We start from the raw sequence: 26,344 nt of genomic DNA, 5'->3' as shown, positions 1-26,344 counted from the left end.
CCAAACCTGTTCCTGCCTTTGAGCTGTGTTCCCGTGGGCAGCAGTCCCAGAACGGGGCTGGCTCAGCCCTCAGCTGCCTCCAAAGCCTGTTGCCAGCTCTGCAAAGGTGATGAGATCCAATATGCCTGTGGGGATGCACAGGTACCGCTGGATGCACACCCTGCTGTGATGGGATTCATGTCCTCTTTTGGGTGCTGTACTGGGTTTGTATGGCCAGGTTTACAGCCAGGGTTTACATCCAGCTTGGAGACACCAGGGATTGTCTTCACTGGACGTGGGGGAAGCTTCTGGCAGCTTCTCACAGAAAGCCACCCCTACAGTCCTCCCCCCACTACCAAAACCTGGCCACACAAACCCCATACAGGTACAACAGTCTGAGGACAGGAGTGGGGACAAGCCAGAGCCAAGCTGGGAGGGCAGGGATGAGTCCCCAGCTCCAGCAAGCAGGCTGTGAGTGACAAGAGCTGACAGATCCTGGGAGGTGGGCTTCCCTCAGGGAGACTGCGCTCTGGGAAAGACTTTCTACTCTGTGCTCAGCCCCAGGCAGAGTTGGGAGCATGTCATGTCCCTCCTTATGGCATCCTGGGGGCTGCTCCCAAGGACCAGGCTGCTGACATGCTGCCCTCATCCCTCGCTCCCCTGCAGTGGTGTGGCTCCTCGAGGGCAGCCCACCGTGTGCCCGCTGTTACGCAATTAGCCACTGCTCGGAGCAAAACTAATGATCTTCATTAATGAGCGCAGCACTGGTCGGTCAGGGCCTGCCGTCCCGCTCAGGGCCATGTGCAGTCATGCAGCAGGACTGAGTCACAGCGCTGCTAATGATGCTGCAAGCCTTGGGGAGAGCAGCCTTCCCGTGAGCCCTGGGCACGGGCTGCTCTGCAGCACGTACAGAAGGGCAGGGCTGTGCCACGCTCCATCCATCCATCCCTCCATCCATCCATTCCTCATTCCCTGCGCTGCTGGGATAGGACCTGGGACTGCTCAGCCTGCTTTCCTACAAGGTGTGGTGTCAGGCAACGTGCCAGAGCCTGGAAAATGGCACCCGTGGCTGTGATTCATCCTGGAAAAGGCAGGATGGCCAGGAACCTTCCTTTCCCAGTGCAGTGGCTGCAGTGCAATGTGGGGCTGGGACACAGAGCCCCTCTTGTCCTTCCTGGAGCCCTTATTCCACCCACACTCCCCTTGTTATGCTCATAAGCTGCTGGTAGGCTGGAGTCACCACCTCGGCATTCATGGAGCCACGGGGGGGCTCAGCAAGCCGTGGCCAGAGGCACACACCGATTTACAGAGCTTGCTCAGGCCACGAGCAGCAGGGAGTGATACCTGCAACAAAAGCCTGGGTTTGTTGTACGATCCTGATTTTCCTGTGCTGGATGCACAGCTGGCTTGGGGCAGAGCAGGAGTGCAATCCCAGCCTGTCCCCAGAGGGTGTCTGGTGCTTGGGGAGGAGGGCAGGGGGCTGTGAGCTGGACAGAGAGGGGTGTTGAGCAATCCTCTAATAAACCCCTCGTGTGTTTATTTTGGGCAGGATACAACCGAAGACGTGCCCTTCGGCCAGGCTCGGGTTTTCTCCTGGGCAAAAGAAGCCGCTGCCTTCGGGCTGTGCTGCCTAGCATTAGAAATGGAATCTGAGCAGCGAGGGGGTGCCAGGGTCGGTGTGATGCAGCAGAGCATCGCTTCCCGTGCTGAGGCCACGGCGGCCGTGCTGCCGCGCGGGAAAGCACAGAGGAGCATTTTACAAATACAGCCGAGGAGCATTTTTCAAACTCAGCCTTTGGATGCTCCGCGGTGGGTTCGGGGCCGGTCGGTAACGTACGACAGACGCGGCGGGTGGGTGGGAGCAGACTTGAACAGGCACTCGCTGCTCCAGGCTTCCCCCTGGAGAGGCACTGTGCGCGCTCCGCCCGTTCGCACGGCAGCTGGAGCTGGCCCTGGGCGGCCTGGCGGGGAGCGGAGGTGTCTCACGGGATTGTCACCAAGAGGGGCCGCAGGGACCTCCCACCCACGGGGCACATGAGGGGTTTCCAGCTCCGAGGATGCTCCACACTGACAGCGGTGCCCCGGGGGACCGGCACCCTCACTGTCCCCCAGGGACCTTCACCTCTGAGACCGCCCCGGAGGACCTGCGCTTACAGGGACACCCAGGGGACTCGCACTGCTCAGGACACCCTGGGGGCCTCCTTCCCCAGACCTGTCCCGCGAGACACTTACCCTCAGGGCTGCCCCAGGAACTGGAATGCCCCGGAGTAACCCTCCTCCGCAGGGTAACCCAGCGACCTGCTCTGCAGGGGACATAGGAGGGGATCCCTGTCCCCAAGAATGCTCCAGGGATCGGCTGGGAGGGCCTGCCCTGTCACGGCTCCCCAAAAGACACGCGTTGCTGAGGACACCCGGGGGGGACCCCTCGCCCCGGGGATGCCCCGTCCATCGGGGATGCCCCATCCATCGAGGATGCCGGGGCTCCGGGCTGCGGTGGCAGGGTGGGATCGTGCGGCTCCGGGCGGGCGGAGGGGTCGCTGTTGCCGCCAGCGCGGCCGCCCCCCGCCTCCCCCCCACTCCCTCCGCCGCCTTTTGTTCGCCGCCCGCGCTCGTCCCCGCCCGGCGGCGGCGGCGGGCGGAGCCGGGGCCGGGGCCGGGCCGGGGCCGCAGCCGCAGCCGCAGCCGGGGCCGAGCCCAGCGCAGCGCAGCGGGAGATGGAGGCCGCGCCGGCAGAGCCGGGTCCCCCCGCGCCGCCGCCGCCGCCGCCGCCGCTCCCGGAGAGGAAGAAGAAGCCGCAGCGGGCGCCGTCGCCCGCCCGCCCCAAGGAGGTGCCCGGCTGGTCGCTGGCCAAGAGCCGGCGCGGCGGCGGCGGGGGGCACCCGGGCGCGGCCCCGCGGCTGGCGGCGAGCGGCGCGCACCCGCACCCGCGGCGGCCGGGCGGGGGCAAGGACGGGCGGCCCGACAAGCGGGGCCCGGCGGGGGCCCGGGCCGGAGGCAAGGGGCCGGCGGGGCGCGGCGCGGTGCGGCCGAAGGGCCGGCGGCACGGAACCGACACGGCGGCCCCCGGGGCGAGAAGGACGGGGTCGGCACCCCGCTCGATGCCCGGGCCCGGGCCGGGGTCCGGGCTGACCGACAGCAGCTCGGAGGTGTCGGACTGCAGCGCCTCGGAGGAGGCGAAGCTGCTGTCGCTGGAGCTGGGGCTGAGCGGCAGCGATGGCGAGTCCCCGGGCAGCGCCCCGCCGCCGCCGCCCTCGGCCGGAGAGGCGTCGCCGCTGCCCGAGGAGCCCTCGGCCGCGTCCATGGCCAGCAGCCGCCTGCAGCTCAGCACCTCGCTCGCCTTCTCCGACCTCACCGAGGAGCTGCTGGACGCCGGCACCGACGGGCTGCTCCGCGAGCTGGAGGACCTGCGCTCCGAGAATGACTATCTCAAGGTGGGCACGGCGTGGCGTGACATCCCTGGCACGGCTCGGTGTGGCATGGTATCCCTGGGCAGTAGTGGCACAGCGTGGCATCCCAGGGCAAGGGTCAGTCAGGGTCAGCATCCCTGGCTGTAGCGGGGTTTAACGTCCCAGAGCTTTGCTGGGCGTCTGAGGGCATAGCTCAGCATGGAGCAGCTTCCCTGGCCTTAGCATGGCATGGTGAGGAACCCCAGGGCAGGGGTCAGCGCGGCTTAGCATCCCTGGGCACAATACAGCATCTCTTGTCCTCACAGCATGGCATCCCTGTGCACAGTGCAACATGGCACAGCATCCCTGGCAATGGCATGGCACAGCACTGCACGGCATCCCAAAGCATGGCTCAGCATGACACAGCATCCCTGGGAATGGCATGACATGGCATGGCACTGCATCCCGAGGTGCAGCTCAGTGTGGCACAGCATCCTTGGGTACAGCCTGGTGCAGTTCAGCATCCCAGGGCAAGGCTGGGCACAGGGCACAGCTCAGCTCAGGATGGCCTGGCTCAGCCTGGCTTGACTCAGTTGGGCAGTACAGCACAGCATGGCTGGATGCAGGGCTTGGCATGGCTCAGCCCAGCATGGCATCCCTGAACATGGCACAGCCAGGGGTGGCTGGGCTTGACTTGGCACAGCGTGGCATGACTGGATGTAGGGCCTGGCTTGTCTGAGCCTGGCATGGCCACACTGGACTTAGGGCAGAGCTCAGTGTGGCACAGCACGGCCCAGCTGGGCATGGTCCAGAGTGGTGTGGCATGGCTGGGCACCACTCAGCTCGATGTTCCATGGCATGGCTTGGCACAGGGCAGGCTTTGGCACAGCATGGGCCAGGTTAGCCAGGCATGGCCTGCCCTGGCATGGCACATTGGGTGCAGCACGGCCAAGCCTAGCATGGACCCAGCTTGGCACGGCAAGGCTTGGCACAGCTGGCAAAGCTTAGCAAGGCACAGCTCAGCATGGCATGGGTGTGCTCAGCCCGGCTGGGCATCCTGGGACACAGTATGGCATAACCTGACCCCGTGCAGTTGGGCATGGCCTGGCAGCTGGGCATGGCTCCCTGCTGCTCTCCCTGCCTGCTGCTGCTGCTGCCAGACCCTGGGGACATTTTCCAGCTCTCTTCTTCCCGCTGGTTCCCAGGTTCCCTGGGGCCTTTTTCCAGGTCTGCCTGGTGCATGTGGGCATGGTTGAGCCAGGGCAGACGTGCCATGAGGGGACAGGGACACAGAGCCGTCCCTGTCATCAGCCTGATGCACCTCGGCGTGATGGGCACCAGCACCCACCAGGTGCCACCTCCTGAGGGGGGCTGCAGGCATTTTGTTCCCCCTTCTCTCCTTCAGGGTAGAGCTGTGGCTGAGCTGCTTGGGCAGTCACCTGCTGGGAGCTCAGATCTGGGTACCAAGGCTCCCCAGCTGCTCTTTGGGTGCTGCAGGTTGGAAGTCAGGCCAGCTGTCATCTGCTGCTGCCCAAGTTTGTGAAAGTGTCAGGATTCCAGCCCGAGGTGGGCATTGGGTGATGCGCTTGAAGATGCCCAATCAGGCCCTTTGTCCATTAGCAAAGCCCCAGTTCCCAGCTGGTGTCCCAACTCCTGCCAGAATTGGCAGCAACAGCTTCAGGGCTTTGATTTACTGGGAGCTGGAAAAATACAGATGAGGCCCTTCTGGTTTCCAAGAACATGAGTGCCAGTGCTGCCATTCCTGCGGACAGAGCCGGCGCTTCCTCCATTTCCGCGTGATCTCCTTCCTGGCAAGCTGCAGGCGTGCGGGGTGCGAGGGATTTACCTGCCGTGAGGGGTGGCAGCTGAAATCCCCTGGCCAGGGGCAGTGGGAGAGGGGAGAGCTGCTGGAGGCACGCACCAAGAATGGCCATGGGGATGCTGGTGGCATCGTCCCTTCTTTGCCAGCACTTGTGTCTCCTCCCTGCCATGTGCATCCTGCTTACATCCGTGTTTCTGTGTTGTAGCTCGCTTTTCCTGACACTGGAGCAGGAGGTGGCTGGGGTGGTACCCTGGCTCCAGCTGGGCAGAAGCCCAGAGCACATGCCTCTCGTGCTCCAAAAAATGTTGGAAGATTTGCCTCGTTTCTCCAGCAAGGAGCAGAAAACTGGGCTGGGCTGCAGCGGAGTGCTGGCTTGTGCCATCTGTGCTAAAAATTCAGGCATTTCAGGACTTAGGGCAAAAAATAAAGCCCTAACCTAAGGGATTGGCACTGCCCATCTTGCCATGCAGCTCTCCTCCGCTCAGGAGTGGATGAATCAGACTTAGCCCAGGTGACTTATTTCCTAGGACTCACCCAAATAGCTGCAAATGAATATTTTTTCGTGTATTCATCAGCACCAGCTGAAACCTAGTGCGTATTTAGAGCAAGATGAGGATTTTTGGGGGTGGGAGGGCTTTGGTGACGTTCTGGCACGAGCCAGACGTGTGTGGTGCTACTACGCCCGTGTGATGCACGCTGGGTTTGGGAGCTTCCCAGCAGTGCTCCAGCAGCGCCAGCTCACATCCCATCTTTCCTCAGCTGCCATAATAAAACCTACTTGTTTAAGCACACTTCACCCATTTCTCTTTGCAGCCCAGATTTGTGCAAGGCTCTGCTTCCCTCCTCCTGCTCTGGGTGTATTGGGCGGGCTGGGATCTCCTCTTACCCCTGCTCTCAGGCCTGTGCACCTGCTGTGACACCCCTGAACGGGTTATTCCAAGCATTTTCCCCAAAAAGGGCTGTTTCTCACATGCAGGTTGGCAGCCTGGTGAGGGAGGAGGTGTCTCGGGTGTCCTTGCCCCGTTGCGCTGTTGCTGAGCCGTGCGATGGAGAGCAGCTCCCAGCCCTGCTCAGCAGGCTGGAAAATGTGAGATGTGATATGGCAGCAGCTGCAGAGGGACAGGCAGACAAAGAGTGGGCACGGGAGGGTTTGGAGCGAGGGGAGGCGATGCCTGCAAACCCTTTCGTCTCCTCTCCACGGGAAGGGATTTAGGCAAGAGCTGTGTAACGCTGGGAGCTCAGTCCTGCCTGCCCTTTCCTGCTGCCTGTCCCCCTCCTGCTCCCTGCCCTGAGTCATCCCACATCCCTTGGGGCTTGCATGCATTTCCCAGCTCTGTGGAGAGACATTCAGAGTGCCTGGGTGCCTTGTTTCCCCCAAGGCAGCCATGCCAGCAGCAAGGACTCTCTGAGAGCATCCCACAGGGGCATTGGGGCTGCATCTGGGCAGCCTGGCTGGCACTGAGTCCCTGCTCTGCTGCTGCCCAGATCCTGCCTGTCCACAGGGGCAGGGATCATGCCTGGGAGTCCCAGTAACCACCTGCAGAGCTGGGGAGCAGGGCTCTGCCAAGCAGCCACCCTGAAGGGGTTTTGCAGCCTCGCGCCTTTTCGGATGGTGCACAACATGGGTTGGGCTGCAGAGAGCTCCCAGCTGTTTGCCTGGTAATTTATGGGGGCAGGTGTACAGCTGAGAAATGTTGATTTTTCCCTCACTCCCATTGCCAAGGGGGAGCTGCCATGCCAGCCAGGGGCAGGGATCAGCGCACAGGCTGCTGCACTGAGCTCCTGTGTGACATGGGGGGAAGGATGGCCGGTGTTTGCTGTCAGAGCTGGGCTAGAGCTGCTCTTAATGCACCCAAAGAAACCCCTGTGGGTGACACGGGCGTGCCTTGCTCATCCTTCCACCCATTGCACCCTGGCATGGGCTTGCGGTGAGCTGCATTTTCTGGGTTCCCCTTGCTGGCAGGGGACATGCCTGAGCACCCTGGGCAGTTTCCTTTAAAAATCCCCTCTGATTTTTTTTTTTTCCCCATGCAAATTCTAGCATAATTCCCTGTGCTGCCTGACGGGCGCTCAGAGTTAATGGAAAGCTGCTGCTTTTGTGCTGTAATCTCGGAGGAAGCCGTGCTTGTTGCTCTCCTGCACGGTAATCCCCGTCTTTGCACGGGGATCGAGGCGAGCCGCAGGCACACTCGCTGCCAGCGCGGCCCCAGCTCCGCACAAAGGCGGCTCTGCCAAGCAGCCAGGCGCCTCCCACCCTTCCTTCTCCTCTGCTGAGGTTCAGGGGTGCAGCTGGAGGGTGCAGGCAGGGCTGTGCCCCCCAAAGGCTGCTGGAAGGACAGGCGGCTGCTGCTTGGCTGTGCCTCAGAGCCTGGGGCTGCCAAAGTGGGGGTGCGTGCTGCCAGCAGCACCACAGCCAGCCGTGGCTGCACTGTGTGAGCTTGTTTTGTGTCCCTTGCTGCTTTCTGCTTCTGCAGGTCCTGCTGGGGTTGCACAGTGTGCGTCCCCTGCTCTGCTCAGAGCTTGCTGCATTCTTGCAGGCGCCGAAATCAGCGTGTAACTCCCCTTGGGCTGAAGATCCCAGGGTTTAATTCTGTTTCTGCAACCTGTAATGGGTCCGATGTGCATTCTGAGGTGTGCTCTGCCATCTCCACTGGTCCCTCTCCTGCCCTGTCACTGCTCAGGGTCATCACTCTAAAGCTCAGCCCTTCCTGAAAGAGCTGATGTCCTTCAAGTGGACGTGTGAACACAGCTGTTGCCTCCTCCTGCTCTAAAAATGCATGGTTTCTTTCTCCTGAACTGGAAACAGGCAGTTTGCATCCCACCTTTCCGCTTCTTAGTTTCCTTAATGATCTCCCCGGGGAGAGACAGTGTCTCCGAGGTTTCTGCGGAGGAGCTTTAAGGTAGGTTGTCTCTCGAGCTCCTCCACCGAGTGTAACCTGGCTCCTGCAGCCACGGAATGGGGTGTTTGCTTCTGCACACAGTCCCTGGGGCATTCAAATGAGTCTCCCTGGACTGCGGATTCCCAGCGTTTTTTTCAGGACAGGGGATTTCTAGTGTAAAAACTGCAGGAAATCTTTGCTGCTACAGAGATGGGATGGGATGCAGTGGTGGGTGATCCTGGAGGACAAAGCAGGGGAGGAGCCCATGGGTGCTGGGAGGCTGTGACTTCGCATGGGGATGGGCACTCTGTTGTTTACAGGGCAAGTGGCCCAGCATGGCAGTCCCCAGGGCCATTTGTGTTGGAGAGGTCATTTATCTCCTCCCCAGTGTTGCCCACCTGTCACCATCTCACGCTTCATTTAACGTCACTGACAGTGCTCCATGCCCACAATGCCACCCCTGAATTTGGGATGTTTCTGTGGGGTTTCTCCTCAGCTCCTGGCTCTGCTCCCACATTAATCCAAATGGATATTTTGCCGAGTTGGGCATCAACTCCAGAAAATGTGCAGGTGCAAAGGGCGAGGCTCCGTGGCCTTCATGGACCCCTGAAGCTGTGAGGGGACCCCAGTGCACCCCATGTGCTGCCTTAGCAGATCAGCTCTGTCCTCCAAGCTCTCTTCCAGTTTGCTGGCATTTTTCCACTCTCCAATCCTAATCCCTTTACTGTAGCTTAGCAGCACGGCTTGCCTCCATGGACCAAACTGGGGCAGGCTGTGCGCCTGCCAGGCTGCACCCAATCCAAGGATTTATTGGCGTTACGGAATGTGGGTGAACTCCTGCAGCTGGAGCAAAGACAGGCACTGCTTTCCCAGCCCCCCAAGTGCTGCAGATGCCCCCAGCCCCACTCCATGGCTGTACTTCAAGGCTTTGCCCAGGCTGGACATGCTGGACACAGCCTCCCCCTAAAATAACGGTTGCTACAACCCAAAGCATAAACAAGCAGGAGCTCTTAGCAGGGCAAGCCCAGGATTTCTTCCAGCAAATGCAAGATTTGGTTGGGTTTTTTCCAAGGTCCCTGCTCCCTGCCCTGATCAGCTGCTGCCTGGGAAAGCCACATGGCAAATGAGAGCTGGAACGGTCAGCACTGAAGCAGGATTGCAGTTGTATTCCAGCCACGATTCGCCTGCCTTTGGCGGTGAAAGGCTCTTTTCCCCACCCGCTGCAGTGCGCCTGCTCACCTGCAATCCATAACGCCTTTTTTTCCCTATGAAGGCTCCCAAGGAGCAGATGCCACAAACCAGCTCCCCAGGCTGATTTGGTTTATAGGGGTTTTGCTGGTGCCCCCAGGGCTGTGGCCCCGCCAGGCAGGGAGCTGGAAGTGCTGGTGGGGGTTCCCAGGGCGCATCACAGCCCTTGCAGGACTGCCTGCCAGCACATGTGGCTTGTCCCTGGGGGGTTTCACACCTGACTTTACTCAAACATGTCTGCAGTGATGTTCCTTCACAGGACAGTGTCTGGCTGTCCCTGGAACAGCCTGGCTGGGTGTCCCTGGGACCCCCGCTGCTCATCTCAAAGCCTCGGGGCTGTTTCTGCTCTGAGACTGAACAAAAAGAGGTCTGTTCTCAAGACCCCCTGGCAAGAAGCAGAGCAGCGGAGGGTGACACGACACTGGTGGCCATGGTGCCACCGGGCTCCGGCAGCCCAGGCCAGGAGATAATCCAGAATTGTCTGTTTGTCGTTCCTTCTTTGTCACAGACTGTTTAAAGCCAACAGTGAGCGACTGTGACTTGTCCCCGCAGCTGCCAGCCCTTTCCCCGGGCTTGGCTTCTCCTTTCGGGGAGTTCTTGCAGCTGGGGCTTTGTCAGGCCGGGTGAGTGTGGCAGCCACTGTGCCAGCGCCTGGCAGAGCCAGCACAGAGCTGCCATCTCAGGCTCTCGGTCACTGTCACTGGAATATGGGGAGCATTCCCCTGTCCCCTCTGCCCAGGGTGAATCAGGGCTGAGCACCCCCAGTGCCCCTGCCAGATCCTTTTGTCCCTTCCCTGACTGTGCCATGGTGCAGGGTGGCAGCGTGAGCCCCTCACTTCTCAAGTGGCGGTGGCAGGAGGTCTTCGGTGGTAGGGGTTTGTGGCAGGAAAGCAGATGCTTGATCCCTTCCCAGGAGCGTGCTGGTCCCACCAGGTCCTGTCAAGAACAGCCAGTGTGATGGCTGGAGTGTTTGCTTGGAAGATTTGGGTGGACACCATGTTCAGGGTAACATGGAAAGAGCTTGGTTGGTCCCCAGGGACCATAGGGGACAGTCCTTGAGCATCCCCAGTGACCACAGTCCTGTGCTGGATGGGGAAGTGGCACTGGACACCTCACAGTGGTTGTGTGCCACAGCCCTGGAGGAGGCTTTGGGTCAGTGCTGGTGCCAGCAGGATGTCACCCTCGGCCCTGCTGTGACAGTGATGCAATTGCTCCATGCCAGAGGCTCTGCTGTGCTGGAGGAGGTCACTGGGAGAGCTGATGAGACTGGGAACAGAGGACCCAGCCCAAGGACTGCTGCTTGGTGGCAAAACAAGGGGCAACCTCTGGTCCCCAAGACTGGTGGCATCTCGTTCGTGTCCCCATGTCGCCTCCCCTAACGGGACTTGTCCTCGCCTGCCAACTCCTCCTTCCCTTGCCTGCCTCCCTGACACATCTTTTCCAAAGATAACCTAATTTTTCTCCCCGTGGCCGCCGCGTGAGCTGCTCCTGCAGCTCCTCTCCCTCCCCCAACTTCCTCTTTCTTTCACCACAAACTCTCTCAGGCGCTTGTGTTGGCTGTTCCCCCCTGGCTGACTGGCTTACCCCTGGGTGACAGCACCCAGCTGGCTCTGAGCCTTTTCGTGCAAGGATTGGGCTTGGCCCAAGGCACTGAAGACTTGTGAAAAAGGCTCATGGGATGGATGGATGGATGGATGGATGGATGGATGGATGGATGGATGGATGGAGAGCCATGGTGGGGAGGTGTCACAGGGGAAAAGAGGGCAGAGCAAGCTGCGGGGTCTAACACAGCGTCTCCCCGCAGGATGAGATCGAGGAGCTGCGCGCCGAGATGCTGGAGATGCGGGATGTGTACATGGAGGAGGACGTGTACCAGCTGCAGGAGCTCCGGCAGCAGCTGGACCAGGCCAGCAAGACCTGCCGCATCCTGCAGTACCGGCTGCGCAAGGCCGAGCGCCGCAGCCTGCGCGTGGCACAGACCGGCCAGGTGGACGGCGAGCTCATCCACAGCCTCGAGCAGGATGTCAAGGTCAGCCTGGGAGGCCACCTCCGCACCCAGGCAGCCCCCAGAGCCCCCAAAGGGGATTTTGATGAGTTGTGAGCATGGAGGTGGCAGGGGATGTTGGGGTACAGGGAGCTCTGTGAGGATGTGTGGTTTGTGGGGATGCACAGTTTTTTTGGAGACATCATGATTCCCTGCTAGCAGTGGTGATGTGGGAAGTGGGGAGCAGTGCTGTCAGCTCACAGGTGGTCTGAGGGGATCCTGGTGGTGGAGAGGGCCAGCACTGCCTGAGAATGTGCCGTATGTGAGGCTCATCCTGGGCAGGCTGCAGCCCAGCTCTGTGCCCTGGGGCTGCGCTCCCCTACCCTGCTCCTATGGGAATGTGATGGGACCACCACTGCGGGATGGGGCGTCACGAGTGTGCAGGGAGGGAGTGTGGGGACCAGGACTCTGCAGGCTTGGGAGCTGCTTCTCTCGGCCATCGGGAAAACCTTGCAGAGCCCCAGGCATGGTGGCACGAGGGGCAGGACAAGGGGATTTCTGCAGGGTGACGTTGCTTCGCCCAGGAGGAGCCTGGTGAGTGTTTGCTGAGGGCTCTCACCAACGAAACTGCTGCCAAGAGGGGGGTGCAGTGGCAGGCGGAGACAGCTCAGGATGGATGTGCAACAGCTCGAGGACTAATTTTGTTTTTCGAGCAGAAAACAGCCGGTTCTGGAGCCAAGATGTGCCACAAGTGTGGGGCTGCGAATCTGCCTCACTGCCCATCCCTGCTGGGGCCCCTATCCCCTCCCCAAACCGCCCATCAGCTCCCCCCCAGCTTGGGTGGCTGCTGCCAAAAACGCCCCCTCCAGCTTCTCCCTTTCTGGGAAGGAAAGCACAGCCCATCCTCGGGGGAACAGGAGCCCGACCCTGTGCCCTGAGGTCCCCCAGCCCTGCAGCACGGCTTGCTGCTGCCTCCACAGTGATGATACCGCGCACTGTGCAGAAGACCAGTGGCACTGGGGACAACTTTTGCTGTCCTGCAAATGCAGGAGTGAATATTTCGTGTTATTAAGCTCCCTTTATGCTGGGGACTGCTCCTGTGCAGGGATCTGGAGAGGGGGAGCTCTGGGGTGGATGTGGGCACCCTTCACCCTGGGGCAGCTGCTGGTTTTTCTGTAATGTGATGCAGCAGCTCGCCTTTCTCCTGACCAGCACAGCTGCTGCCTGCAGTGAGAGGCTGCCTGCTCTGTGGCTGCCCACCAACTCTTCCAGCCTTCTGGGGGCTTTTCCAGCACTGTGATATGGGGAAAAAAGGTGATGAACATCCCCCAGCACCATGCTAAGGCTGGAGAAGGCAGGGTTTGGCCAGGGGATGGGGATGCAGGGCAGCCTTGCAGCTGGTGAAGGAACAAGATCAGTCACAGCACACGATGGAGGGGACAGACTCAGGGGCCAGGGGTCACCCACCATAGTGTCTGCTCCAGAGGGTCTCAGCAACTGCCTGCTGATCTCTGCGCAAGGACTGTGGGTGCCCAGGGGCTGTGGTCTCAGCCCCCTGCACATTGTGCCCAGTCTGATGAGAGCCCTGTTGTGTCCCCAGGTGGCCAAGGACGTCTCTGTGCGGCTCCACAATGAGCTGGAGGTGGTGGAGAAGAAAAGGATCAGGCTGGAGGAGGAGAACGAGGACCTGCGCCAGCGGCTCATTGAGACCGAGCTGGCCAAGCAGGTGGTGCAGAACGAGATGGACAAGCTCCGAGAGGTGAGTGGGACACGGGAGGAGGACGGGGAGGCGTCCCCAAGGCTCTGCTCGTAGCAGGTGTCCTGGCCCCGGATCATGGGATCCCCCAGCCCTGCTTGAGTCACTGAAACCCAACCCGTGCTGCAGATGCTTGTGAAACCTGAGCAGCGCCTGCCCTCAGCAGGCTTCGTCCCACCCTGCGGGCATGGGCTGGCTCTGCCCCATCCAGGGGGGCTACAGGACTTCCCCACTGCACTAGGGACACTTTATATGTCCCTGGCCACTTGCTCAGCCCAGCCCCCTGGGCCGTGCCCAATTCCATCTGAGCAAAGCTCCGCACGATGTGTGGGGTCCCTGTCCCTGGCAGAGTGCCTGGTGCTGGCTGTATCCTGACCACATCCTGCTGGCTCAAACGGGGCTGAGATGTCCCAGCGGTGTCCCTATGGTGTCCCAGTGGTGCTGCAGAGCTGGATGGGTACACAATCCCCTCTGTGTCCTGGGCAGCCGCAAATGTACCCAGATAGACAGGTCCAGGGCACTCCATGTCCTGCTGTGTTTGGGACTAGCTTCTGGCTGGGATCAATGTCAACCTCGGTGACAGGAAAGGCATCCTGGTGACAGCATGGACTTGAGATCCATTGCAGCCCTTGTAACCCACTTCCCTACTGCCCGGGATGCCTTTGGTCCCGGGGGAACCTCGGGATGCATCTCTGGCTGAGCCATCAGGGCAGCGTGGGGGAGGAGACAGAACCGAGGGAAGGCTCTCACTTCCCCCACCGTGCTTCCTGCGCACGGCTTGCGATCTCTGGGGCCATCCCCGCCTAAAGCCGAGCCCAGCTCCTGGGAAGCTGCGGGATCCAGCTGTGGTTGTCCCCGTGGCCTCTCAGCCATCCCCGCGCCGGTGGCGCGGAGCAGCGTTCCCCCCGCGGGGTGTCTCGTCCCCGGGCTGCGCTAAGGGCCCCGCTAAGAGCCGTGAAATGGGTTCCCCTGCAGCCGGGAGCGCGGGCTGAATAACAAATGGCAGCAGCAGGAGCTGCGCTGCAGCTCTCCCGAGCTCGGAAAACAGGCAGGGAAAATGGTTGTGTGGTCAGCGTGGGGAGCTCCGAGAGACAGCTGCTGCCTTGTCCTGGCTGAAGAGCGTGGGGTGGGATTGGGGTGGGATAGGGCTCCTCGCTGCCGGCTGCCACAGGCTCAGAGATGGTCCCCAAGCTCGGGATGTTTTGTCCCCAGGCTAGCAAGGGCGTTGGGGTTAGTCACTGATTGCAGAGTGCTAATTAGGCAAACATTAGACAAAGTGAGCTAAAAGCCCTCCTCCTCCCTGCTGCTGCAGGGCACAGAGCCTGGCAGAGCTTGTTAGCAGCCAAAGCCAGGGACTGTGCCGGGCTGCACTCACCCCTCGGGGCTGATTATTCCTCCCTTCCACGAGGTTTCTCCCATAATTGGATAATTGTCTGGGGATCGTTCCCGAAGGCACAGGCATTTCCCCCTCTTCTGTCTCCTAAAGGGGTAGGAAAAAGTGGGATCAGTCTGGGTACCCCATGCCAAGCCTGCCACACCAAACTCGGCCATGACAGGACCCTCAGGCATGGCCACCCCAAGGCTGCTCCCAGGGTGGAGCAGTGACATCCACATCTGCCCCGGGGTGCTGTGCCTGGGGCTGTCTGGGGCTGGTGCTGCCCCTTGCCAGCTCCAGTCCCCAGCACGGTGGGGGTGAGGGATGTGATGTGGCACAGCCAGCCCCTGGGAGAGGCTCTGCAGCTCCAGCAGCTCCACTGATGGTCGTGGCCTTAATAGGAAAGCCTGGAGCCCGGCACCTTGGCACAGGCAGCAGCTTACATTTCACAGCTGCTTTCTTTGGCTGTTGGGCCTCAGCACCAGCTTGGAAATAGGTCCAGGGCAGCTGCATGGATCAGCCAGCGCTCATGGGAGGCTGTGTGGATGTGCTTGAGGGTCTTCCCCCAGCTCCCTTCCCCAGATAACTGGCTCTTCTCCGGGCACCTGCATTGTTCCCGTGCTTCTGGTCTCTCTTGCTGCTCTGTCTGCCTTCCCCACCTCCCAGCTGTCCTCACTAGCCTGGACATTGTCCCACGTGTCCCCTTGTGACCTTGACAGCAGAGTCAGCATCGTGCTGCTGAGGGACCAGGACATGTCCCTTGCTTGGGGAAAAGGCGATGGGGAATGTCATCATCTGCTGCTCCCACACTGCAATGTCCTGAGAGCTGTCCCTTGGCCTGGGGGTTGGATTCCCCACTCCTTTCAGTCCTGACAGGGACTGTGACTCAGCCTCTCCACTCTCCATGGCTCATTTCCTGCTCACTCCGGCTTTTTCACTGCTCGTTTGCCTGCAGGGGGAATTTCTGGCTAAACCTCATGATGTGATGCTTGCCAGTCCAGCTCCCTCAAAGCAAAGGGTCTGCCTCAGCCCACCGAGGCTCGGGTTTTTCCTGGGGTCCACAAGCATGTGGGAACATCAGCGCTGATGTCCATGAACACTGCATCTGTCTGTCTGTCTGTCTGTCACTGCTGGGGTGCAGTGCCCTCGCTGTGGGTCATAACTCTCTCTTTTTCCTGCAGAATTCCCTGAAGAAGCGGGGGTCTCGCTCCATGGGCAAGACTGAGAAGAAGCCATCAGTGCAGGTATCAGCACCTGAGCACCCAGGGCACGCCACAGTGACCGACCAACAGCCCGGGTCATGGTGCCAGCTGGACACTACACCCAGACCAGGAGTAAATCTGGGCATGGCAGCGCCATCCCCTCCTTACAGGGCTTTGCAGAGCTTTCCTGCTTCTCAGAGCCCCTGCATAAGGGAGGGATTGATGTGCTGGGCCATCCTCTTTGTCCTCAGCCGCTCCCTTGTCTCATTTATCAATGGAGCAGCAGTGGCCGGGTGGTGGCTTTAACCCTTTCCCTGTGTAAGGAGACGAAGGAGTTTGGCTTTTACACTGCAAAGCTGCCTCTGCCCTCGTGGCTCTGGCAGCCCGTGTCCCTCCTGCCAGTGCCAGCAGCTGTGCTTCAGGGTGGCCTGGGAGCTTCACGGGGTCTGGGGGAGCGGAGGGTCCCTGTGGGGATGGCTGGAGGCCACGCCACTCCTGCCCCTCACAGGTTGCCAGGGCAGCACAGGGAGCGGGGGATTTGCTGGTGGCAGCAGGATTTCAGCTGTCACTTGCTGTTGAGCTGAGCTGCTGTGACCGCTAATGCTGTTACCAGGGCTCGGAGAGGCAGAGCTGCTCTTGCGGGGATAGAAAGGCAAAAGGAAAAATCCTCTTTCAAAGGCAAAAGACCTGAAGGGTTTCTTTTGGGGAGCAGATCTGCTCCCCCAAAGCTGGGACGTGGAGGCAGACCCTGTAAAGCCATTCCTGACATACTGCTGTCTCATGGCAGGAACCCTGAGCAGCCCAAGAGTTCTGGGTCATCTGTATCCTTGCTGGCACAGCCCACTCCATGCAGCCACAGCACAGGGACCCCCAGACCTTCAAAGGCTTTCCCCCTCAGTCTTTATCATCTCCCTTTAACTCCATTCTTGAGAGCTCTTTCTGGCCAGCTGATGGTCCCGGCATCCTTCCCCTCATTTCCCCAGGGAGCACTTACAGCCAGCTCTGCCCTGAGTTGAGGGGGCCCCTCCATCACCCCCTTCCTGAGGCTGAAGCCCCTCATCTGCCTCCTCCTGGGGCAGGAAACAACACCAGCCCCCTCTGCTTCCCACACCCCCATGGAGCCAAGACCCTTCAGCTTGGGTTTGCAGGGTAGCCCCAGTTCTGCAGTGGGATCAATGCTCCAGGAACTCTGGGCTTCCTGGGGTGCAGATGCCCCTGGATGTGGCCCCCATCCGCTCCCTGTCCCCACGCAGCCATGGCTGGTGGCCCTGCGGGCACAGAGGCTGTGACTCATCTGTGGCTTCCTGGGCCCCTTTCCTGCCCGGCCGTGCTGGCTGAGCATCATGACTCCCCAAAAACAGAGCTGGGGGGGTGATGGAGTCAACACCGAAGTCTGCCCCGCTCCTAGAAGCACTCGGGGACATGTGTGTCCCTCCTGTGATGCCAAGGTGTAGAGGGACACACTGGGTTGCTGCTTTTTATTTTTTTTCCCTGGAAAAACAGGAACTGAGGTCATGTCTGCCTTGCCTGAGCCAGCCCTCCCCTAATCTCCTCACCTAATTAGGGGGGCACAGCTTTAATGCGCCTTAGTGAGGTCGTGTCCTGGTGCACGAGCATGGACGAGCAGCAGGGTGGTTCCTGTGGTCACGGCAGGATATTTAGGGAATAAAATGGCACCTCAAACTCATGGGAATCCTCTTTCCATCACCCCTGGCCTTGTTATGAGCAGTCCAGGAAGTCTGCAGAGTAAATACTGCTGAAGGGTTTGGGGTGAGCGTGGGTGTGGCTGGGGGGAGCTGCGGGTCCGGAGCACCCAGAGAAGGGGACAGCTTGCTTTTTCCAGCCAAGGAGAGGGGAACAGGAATGAGTTCAGCCAGGCAGAGGGCTGCCAGGGCCAGCAGCCACCCAGCCAAAGGGCTTGGCCACCTCCAGCACTGTCCAGCTCCGGCGGGTGCAGTGGGGTGAGAGTCACAGCCCAGCAGGTCCCCTCCTGGCAGTCACCACGCCGGAGCTCGGAGCACTCAAGTGACCCCCGGGCACAGGAAGCTGCGAGCTGGACGTCAGGAAATCCTGGTCCTCCATCCAAAAAGCTTCCCAGAGCAGAGAAACGGTCTGTCTGGGCAAACAGCCAAGATCCTAACTGCTAAATAAAAACGGAACACATGGAGAAACGGTCCTGAGAAGCAGAGGCGCTTGGGAAGGGACTAGTGAGCTGATGCTGAGGCTTTGCCTGGGTTTTCAGTGCCCTGGCAAGGTGATGGCAGCAAGGCTGAGGGTTGGGACTTCGAGAGTTTTTCAGCTGCTTCTCAGCCCTGTGATGGAGCGTGGGGAGCTGAGTGAGAGGAGCAGAGAGAGCCCTGACGAGGGTGTTGCAGTGACAAAGTGCCAGTTTTTGGGAGGAAACCTTGGTGACCCTATGGAGTCTTGAGAGCTTTCCCTTCCCCTCTGCCCTGTGGTGGATCAGGCTGGACTTGGTCCACACATCCTTGGTGGTGGCTCAATGTCCTTCTTGGGGCAAGACCCACGGGTCTCCTCATCCAGGGCACCCCGTCCCATCTCCAGGCTCACTCTGAAAGCCTCCAGGATGGATCTCAAAGCTTTCCCCCCTCCAGGAGCAGAGCCAGCAGCTTCCCTAGGATGACTGGGGTGGGAGGGTGGCATGTCCCCAGGGCTCTCTGGGAATCACTGTGGCCCCTGGGAACATCTTTCTAATGCCCACCCCCTGTCTGTCCCAGGAGGACAGCGCAGACCTGAAGTGCCAGCTGCACTTTGCAAAGGAGGAGTCGGCCCTGATGTGCAAGAAGCTGACCAAGCTGGCCAAGGAGAACGACGGCATGAAGGAGGAGCTGCTGAAGTACAGGTCCCTCTACGGGGACCTCGACAGCTCCCTCTCCGTGGAGGAGCTGGCTGACTCTCCCCATTCCCGGGAGGCCGAGCTGAAGGTCCACCTCAAGCTGGTGGAGGAGGAAGCCAACATCCTCAGCCGGAGGATAGTGGAGCTGGAGGTGGAAAACCGCGGGCTGCGGGCGGAGATGGACGACATGAAGGGCCAGGGGGACAGGGAGCTGCCAGGGCAGGACACGCGGTTCCTGGTGGGCGTCTCGAGCTGCGGGGACGCGGGGGACACGGTGGCGGAGCTGCGCCGGCACCTGCAGTTCGTGGAGGAGGAGGCTGAGCTGCTGAGGCGCTCGCTGCTGGAGCTGGAGGACCAGAACAAGCTCCTCCTGAACGAGCTGACCAAGTACAAGTCGGACCACGAGCTGGACGTGACGCTGTCGGAGGACAGCTGCTCGGTGGTCAGCGAGCCCTCGCAGGAGGAGCTGGCCACGGCCAAGGTGCAGATCAGCGAGCTCAGTGGCAAGGTGAAGAAGCTGCAGTACGAGAACAGGGTGCTGCTCTCCAACCTCCAGCGCTGCGACCTGGCCTCCTGCCAGACCACCCGGCCCATGCTGGAGACCGACGCCGAGGCTGGCGACTCGGCACAGTGCGTCCCCACCGCCGGCTGGAGGGACGGCGTGGGCAGCAGCGAGGCCGACGGGCAGGACAGGGGGCTGGGCAGTGGGAAGGTGCCCGATGGCCCTGCCAAGCTGCTCAAGCCCAAGGACCTGGAGACCTTGCTGGGCATCCGGGACCAGGCAACATTGGTCAACAAAGCGATCGACGTGCTGATTTCGGATGCCAACGGCTTCACCTCGGGGCTGAAGGCTTGCTTGGACAACGAGTGCGCAGGGGTGCTGCTGGGCGAGGCGGTGGGCAGCGGTGGTGACAGCCCCAGCGATGCCAAGCTGATGAACGTGCTCCTGATGCGGCTGGGTGTGCTCCAGCAGGACCTGGGCTGCTTCGTGAGGAAGGTGGACCACCTCACCAGCGGCTTCAAGGAGCACACGGACTCATTCCCCTTCTCCAGCCCCAGCAGCCACGACATCACCAAAGAGGGGCTGCAGAAGGAGCACGCCTCCGACTTCCAGGTACGGCTTCTTCCCACATCCCTCACAGCAGCTGCTGCTTTATTTGCCACCACGTTTCCTCCTGCTTTAACGGAGCAAACCCTGATCCCCAGTGTAACCTCCCTCCTGCCTCTCCAGAGCAAAATCCAAACTAACACCTCACTGCATGCCAGTGGCACCGGGGACAAGGTAGGACTCTGCTCCAACAGAGTGTGCCCAGGGCAGGAGGCAGTGGACATCCTGGCACAGGCTGGTTGTGCCAAGGCTGCCCTGCCCATGGCCAGGGGCTCTCAGGTGCAATCCCGCCTTAGCAGGGGCTGATGTTTTGGCTGCTCTCTCTGGCTTAGCCCAAAATTTTGTCTCAGAGGCTCTTTGCTTGTTGGGGATGAGCTGGGTGGGAGGAGAGCAGCCTGCAGCCCCTGAAAGCAGCCCAAATTGTAGGGACCCCGCTTGCAGGAATCCTCAGCCCCCAGAGGTACCCAGGCAGGGTAATTTGGAGAGAAAGGCTTCAGGGCAAATCTGCATCCAAGGGAGAACACCTTTGGAGCAGTGGAGAGCAGCTCATGCCCTGCTGTCCCGCTGTTCTCAGGGGTCCCAGCTCATGCCAGGGGCCAGGGATGTTGGTGGTGGTTGGGGCTGCAGGTACAAGCCCCTTTCTGGAGCACACTCACTTGTTCAGAGTCCTATTGTTCTGCATGTGGTCCCCCCAGCCCGAGGTTCCAGTCTCCCCCAGTCACTGCATGGCACCGTAACTGGTGTTTGCACATTTTTTCCCTCTTTCTCTCTTTTTTCCCCTTTCCCCAAACAATCCAGGCCACGTGTCTCCTCATCCTGTGTTTCCTTTTGGTTTCCGCATTGTCTCCCGCCATGGTGATGAAGCTCCTTCTCCTCCTCATCCTTTTTGTTGTCTTGTAGTTCTTTACTGTTTCGGAGACCCATTGTTTTGTTTTCTGGCTTTTTTTTCTTCCCGCTCTTTTGGTTTGTTCTCATTAACTTGCCCACGCATGCAGCAGCCTGATTTTAGGGACGCCGACCCTTTCCGCATCCCCCACACCAAGGACACGGACCCCGCACATCCCCAGAGCTACAAACCCTGCCGGGCTGAGGAGAACGACTCCTATGCCACCGAGGTATGACACGGGCAGGGAGCCACATCCCCTCAGCCAGCGGGGTTGGGGACAGGGCTGTGGGATGGGGTTGAACCTTTTGAGAGCTGGGGACAAGAGAAGCTGCAGAGCCCCATCTGGGAGGGACACAGGGAAGTGCAGCCCACCTTCCCCATCCTCTCCCCGGGCTGTTACAGATGAAGGAGCTGCAGCTGGTGCTGTCAGAGGCCAACGAGAGCCTGCGGGGGCTGCAGGAGCAGCTCTCACAGGAGAGGCAGCTGAGGAAGGACGAGGTGGACAACTTCTCACAGAAGATCTGCCAGGTGAGTAGGTAACAGCCTCTGCCCCTGGGAGACAAGTGTCCTCACACCCATGGCAGTGCCACCTCCAGCCCCAGCCCTATGACCCACGTGGGAACCTGGGTGTCACCTGGGAGCACACACAGCATGTCCCGTTTTCAAGGCTGAGCACGCTCCTCCGTGCAGGGCTTCCCCCATGGCACTGCCTCAATGGCCCTGCTGTCCCCAGCATGCTTCCAGGGTGGCACAGCTCCCCCAGATGGGGATGTGGGGCTGGCACCGGGCTTAGCTCAGACCCTGGTGGGGAGGCATCACATCACTGCCACCAGCACCTGTCCTGGAGCCACTTGTCCCTCCACAGCTGAAGGAGGACCACCAGAAAGCTCTGCTGCGGCGGGAGTTTGAGCTGCAGAGCCTGAACCTGCAGAGGCGGCTGGAGCAGAAGTTCTGGAGCCAGGAGAAGAACCTGCTGGTGCAGGAGTCACAGCAGTTCAGGCAGAGCTTCCTCCTGCTCTTCATGAAGCTCAAGTGGTTCCTCAAGCGCTGGCGCCAGGGCAAGGTGGTGCACAGTGAGGGCGAGGACTTTTTGGAGGTACAGTGGGCTGCCTTGGAGGGGGGAACACACTGTTGGGCGCATCCCTCATGCTTCATGTCCCACCCAGGGCTGTTTGGGTGTCCCCCATCCCTGGCCACAGGCTGTGGGTCCCCATATCACCCCAGCCATGGTGTCACCCACAGGTGAACAGCATGAAGGAGCTGTACCTGCTGCTGGAAGAAGAGGAGCTCGCCCCGCAGCAACAGGCAGACAACAAGATGTGTGCCGGAGACACCTGGACCCCCAACACGGTGAGCAGGGTCCCCCATGAGCCCAAGGGGTGGATCAGAGCAGGATCAGCTCCTGCTGTGGCTGTGTGGCATGGGGTTGTGGCTCCTCTCAGGGTACATGGATGGGTGGGGATGCTGCAGCTGTGGATGGTCCCCTGCCCTGGCGGCTTCCCATGTCCCTCACCTTGGGAGCAGCCTGCAGGGCTGGGATGTAGAGAGGGCAGCTCCCACAGAGTCCCACCCTGTTGGGTCCCCTCCTGCTGCCTGTGCTCACACCTGTTTTCCTGCAGCCCAACGAGTGCATCAAGACTCTGGCGGACATGAAGGTGACCCTGAAGGAGCTGTGCACGGAGCTGCGGGAGGAGCGGCGCGGTGCCAGCGAGCTGCAGCAGCAGTTCACCAAGGCCAAGGCTGCCTGGGAGATGGAGCGCGCCGAGCTCAAGTGCCACATCACCCAGGTGGGAGCCCTGGCTACCCCGTGGGCTGGTAGAGCTTCCCCATGCCTACTGGGGGGCTGGGGGGCTGCCTGTGCCCTGTGCCAAGTGCCGGGCTGGGAGCAGGGTGGCACTGTGGGAATCTTAATTAGCAGCCACTCATGCTGGAGAGTTTCCATGGCAACAGGGCTGGCATGGAAATCTGACTGTGGAGCAGCAGAGGATGCTCTTTATTCCTCTGCTGGGTTTGTCTGGGGAGGGTGGGATGGGACAGGGCTCAGCATCCCTCCTGAGGACAGGCAGCTGAGAGCAGCATCAGAGCCCACCTCTCCCCCACCCCGAGTCACAGCGCAGCATCCCTGCGGATGCTGCAAAAGGGATGCAAAGGGATGCAGGGAAGGCAGGAGGTGTAGGGAGGGCAGCCTGGGCACTGGGGGAAGCTCCTGCCTGTAGGATGAGTCCCATTGATCCCTCAGCCCTGCCCTCCCAGCACTGAGAGGTTTCCACTCACACTGTGCTGGCAGCAGCCCATAGCTGTACATCAGCTCCGCTCCCCAGCACAGGTGCCAGCACTTTCCAGGCAGGATTTCTCCAGGCAGAGCATGGGTCCCCAGTTCCCACATCTCCTCCTCAAAAGCAAGCAGAGCTGCCGTGGTGGCAGCACCCCAGTGGTGCTGCATCCTCAGGGGCCGCTCTGCCAGCACTGCAGGTGAGGCTGGTCCTCTCCAGGAGCCATGTCCTGCAGGCAGGAGCACAGCCGGGCAGGCAGGACATTCAGCCCGTGTCCTGCTGGGTGACCATCTGCTGGGCCAGCTGGCATGGCGTGGCTGCAAGCCAGGGCTGACCATGGCTTGGCTGTGCCATGGGCATACCATGTTGCGTGTTTTGTGTCCCTGGGGACACGCTGATTGCCCAGCCTGGCAGCACAGAACCGGCACTGGCAAGCAGGATGCCTGCGGCCCTGTCCCTTTGCTGGAGATGTCCAGCACCACGCTGGAGCCATGGGTCCCCCACAGCCACCACTCTGTCCCCACAGCTGGAGTCAAAGGCAGGCAAAGGGATCGCCGAGCGTGCGCTGCCGGACTGGAAGGTGGCATTGAAGAGGGAGCGTGAGGAGCACCAGCATCTCCTGGCCGAGTCCTACAGCGCTGTCATGGACCTCACCAAGCAGCTGCAGATCAGCGAGAAGAACTGGAACCAGGAGAAGGTGGAGCTGCTGGCTCGCTTCAAGGAGGAGCAGCAGCAGGCAGAGCAGCAAGCGAAGGACCTGCAGAACAAACTCAACCAGGTATGGTGTCCCCCATCCTGCACGTGTCCTGCAGCCTCTGCTGCTTGCCCCAAGAATGTTTCATGCTTTTGCTTGCCCAGAGAGGCATGTGTGGCACCTGTTGAGTGACCAACACATTCTCCAGTTGCAGAAAGGATCCAATCCATGGGCATTGAAGCACTCTGAAAAGGAGAAGCACGGCAGCAACTGGAAAGAGGTGGGTAAGAGAGGGTGGAGTGCTCTCAGGATGCTCTTAGTGCTCAGGTCTATGCTAAGGGTTAGATGGGAGGATGTGTGCACCCCAATTAACACCCCCTTAAACAGCAAATGAGACTGCAAGGGGGAGCGCCAGGAGAATGAGAGGATGAAGGGCATGGCTGAACCCCAAGAGCTTCTGTGGGGTTATAAAAACCCGATTTAAAATAGATGTGGTTCCAGCAAGCCCCACGTAGTCCTGGGAATGCTGTGCCTCAGTGTGTGGGGAAGCTGGTGGTGCCGGAGGGGAGCAGGACACAGCGCCTGAGCCCCGGCCCATCTCTGTGCTCTGGTCCTGTGCTTGCTGACCCCGGAGCTTTCTCCTGTGCCCTCCTAGGCTCTCAATGAGAAAATCACAGACAAGGAGACGATCTCTGAAGCAGAAGCCAAGGGAACCAACCTCAAAAGGTGAGTGTGCTGGTGTCTCCATGGTCCCTGCAACAGAGAGGGGGCCCCTGGGCTTGACATGCCTGAGAGTCATGGGGAGATGCAACCATGTTCCAGGGTAGTCCTGGAAGCAAAGGGCTCCCTGTGAGGAGCAGGACTAGGTGCCCAGGAAGGTCTCATTGGGGTGGGAGCAGGGTGCTTCAGCTGTCCCCCAACCCCCTGCCCTACCCCCTTTTGATCCCCATCCTCTCTCCTCCCACAGGACCAAGTCTGTTTCCTCCATGTCAGAGTTTGAAAGCTTGCTTGACTGTTCTCCCTACCTCCCTGGAAAGACGGTGCCAGGGCTGGGTGACCATGCCCGGGGCAAAAAGGCATCCTCGACTACCCAGCTGCTGCCCAACGGGATCCGGGACAGCACCAGCCTTCCTCCCTCAAACTGTACATATGTGAATATCGAGCAACCTGCCCCTGACAGCCTGGCCAAGGAGAAGCTGGGCATCTCCTCCTGGGACTACTCGCGGGCAAGCAGCCTCTCCGGGCACGACCCAGCTCAGAAACAAATCCAGAGGAGCTACACGGCACCCGACAAGACGGGGATCCGCATCTACTACAGCCCGCCAGTGGTGCGGCGGCTGGAGGCGCCTCTGGTGCACAACAAGGAGGGCAAGATCATGATTGAGCCCGGATTTTTGTTCACCATGGCCAAGCCGAAGGAGCCGGAGGAGTCGGCCAGCGCCGAGGGCACCTACAGCCAGTGGCTGTGCAACTTCTCCAAGCAGCAGCGGGAGCTGCTGGACGGCGGCGCGGGGGAGAGCGCGGTGCCGCCGGTGCCGCATTTCCCCCCGTCGCTGCACGAGCTGGAGATCTCCGGCAACATGAGCGACGACATGAAGGAGATCACCAACTGCGTGCGCCAGGCCATCCGCTCCAGCTCACTGGAGAGGAAGGTGAAAAGCACCTCCAGCCAGACGGTGGGGCTGGCCCATGTGGGCACACAGACCATCCAGACGGTGAGCGTGGGCCTCCAGACTGACCTGCCCCGCGGTGCCGGCGTGCATGGCAAGAGCTGGTCGCCACGCAGCTCCTCCCTCGTGTCCGTGCGCAGCAAGCAGATCTCCTCCTCCCTGGATAAGGTCCACTCCAGGATCGAGCGGCCGTGCTGCTCCCCAAAATACGGCTCTCCAAAGCTCCAGAGGAGGTCTTCCTCCAAGCTGGACACCTCCAAGGACAGGAGCCTGTGGAACTTGCACCAGAGCAAGCAGAACGGCTCTGCCTGGGCCCGCTCCACCACCACCCGCGACAGCCCCGTCCTCAGCAACATCAACGATGGCCTGTCCAGCCTGTTCAGCGTGGTGGAGCACGCGGGCAGCACTGAGTCCATCTGGAAGCCGGGCTGCCCTGAGAGCAGCCGGGCCAAGCCCGAAGCACCCAAGTACGGCCTCGTGCAGGAGTTCTTCAGGAACGTCTGTGGGCGGGCGCAGAGCCCCACTGCTCCCCAGGAGAAGAAGGAGGCCACTGGGGAGGAGAGCAAGAGAGCCGAGCACCCCAGCCCCACCACCCACCACCCAGCTGAAAACATCTCTCGCATCTTGAACAAGAAGGTCCTCAAGCAGGGCACCTGCGAGGACCCCAAGCCCTTGTCCCCCAGCCAGGGCAGTAAGGACGCAGCCCTGCGGGACCCCGACCTCATCTCGGCCATAGCCAGCGAGGTAACGAGGCACGGAGCCCCCCGGGGTGTCCCGCCGTGGCGGGGGACAGGATGCCTGACCCCTCTAACCCCGCTGTGCCCTGTCTATCTTTGCAGGACACGGCGTGTGACTGCAGCTCCCAGTCCCTCACCTCCTGCTTTGCCCGGCCATCCCGCTCCGCGGTCCGCCACTCCCCCTCCAAGTGCAAACTGCACCCCGCGGACCCCCCCAGGGCGGAGGAGAAGCCGGGGGCCTCGAGTGAGTGAGGACGGGGGGCCGGGGGACGCAGCGTGCCTGCCATCCACTGTCCTGCCGGAAGAGCACCCGCGCTGAGCCCGCGGGGGCCCCTCTCGGAGGCGGCGCGGGCGCATCTGTCTCCTAAACGTCCCCTCGGCCCCGGGGACGCTTACGAAGCAGATGTGGAGCCGGAGGCTGCCGGTAGCCCCAGGGTGCGCGGGGACACCCTGCCAGGGTGGCTGCATCACCTCCCGCCTGCGCGGAGACC

The 26,344-nt window shown here is 61.0% G+C and overlaps 1 protein-coding gene across 2 annotated transcripts in view; it reads left to right on the top strand.

The window, feature by feature from the left end:
- The first annotated feature begins 2,982 nt into the window (after window positions 1-2,982).
- Window positions 2,983-26,344, top strand: part of SOGA1 (suppressor of glucose, autophagy associated 1) — a 29,578-nt gene continuing 6,216 nt past the window's right edge. The window contains exons 1-15 of one of the 2 annotated variants that reach the window (XM_039563324.1): window positions 2,983-3,410; window positions 11,119-11,343; window positions 12,899-13,057; window positions 15,611-15,673; window positions 18,367-19,599; window positions 20,589-20,708; window positions 20,882-21,007; window positions 21,345-21,575; window positions 21,722-21,829; window positions 22,099-22,266; window positions 23,279-23,530; window positions 23,655-23,726; window positions 24,102-24,172; window positions 24,414-25,860; window positions 25,956-26,097. In XM_039563324.1, coding sequence (XP_039419258.1) covers window positions 3,078-3,410; window positions 11,119-11,343; window positions 12,899-13,057; window positions 15,611-15,673; window positions 18,367-19,599; window positions 20,589-20,708; window positions 20,882-21,007; window positions 21,345-21,575; window positions 21,722-21,829; window positions 22,099-22,266; window positions 23,279-23,530; window positions 23,655-23,726; window positions 24,102-24,172; window positions 24,414-25,860; window positions 25,956-26,097 — 4,750 coding nt within the window. In that variant the 5' untranslated portion in view covers window positions 2,983-3,077. The remainder of the gene's footprint in view (window positions 3,411-11,118; window positions 11,344-12,898; window positions 13,058-15,610; window positions 15,674-18,366; window positions 19,600-20,588; window positions 20,709-20,881; window positions 21,008-21,344; window positions 21,576-21,721; window positions 21,830-22,098; window positions 22,267-23,278; window positions 23,531-23,654; window positions 23,727-24,101; window positions 24,173-24,413; window positions 25,861-25,955; window positions 26,098-26,344) is intronic. The other variant, XM_039563325.1, reaches the window with a different exon arrangement.

This window comes from Corvus cornix, chromosome 20 (genome assembly GCF_000738735.6).
Source record: "Corvus cornix cornix isolate S_Up_H32 chromosome 20, ASM73873v5, whole genome shotgun sequence".
Classification (NCBI taxonomy): Eukaryota; Metazoa; Chordata; class Aves; order Passeriformes; family Corvidae; genus Corvus; species Corvus cornix.
The sequence above is the reverse complement of the archived record's forward strand: the minus strand, read 5'-3'. Positions and strand labels throughout refer to the sequence as shown.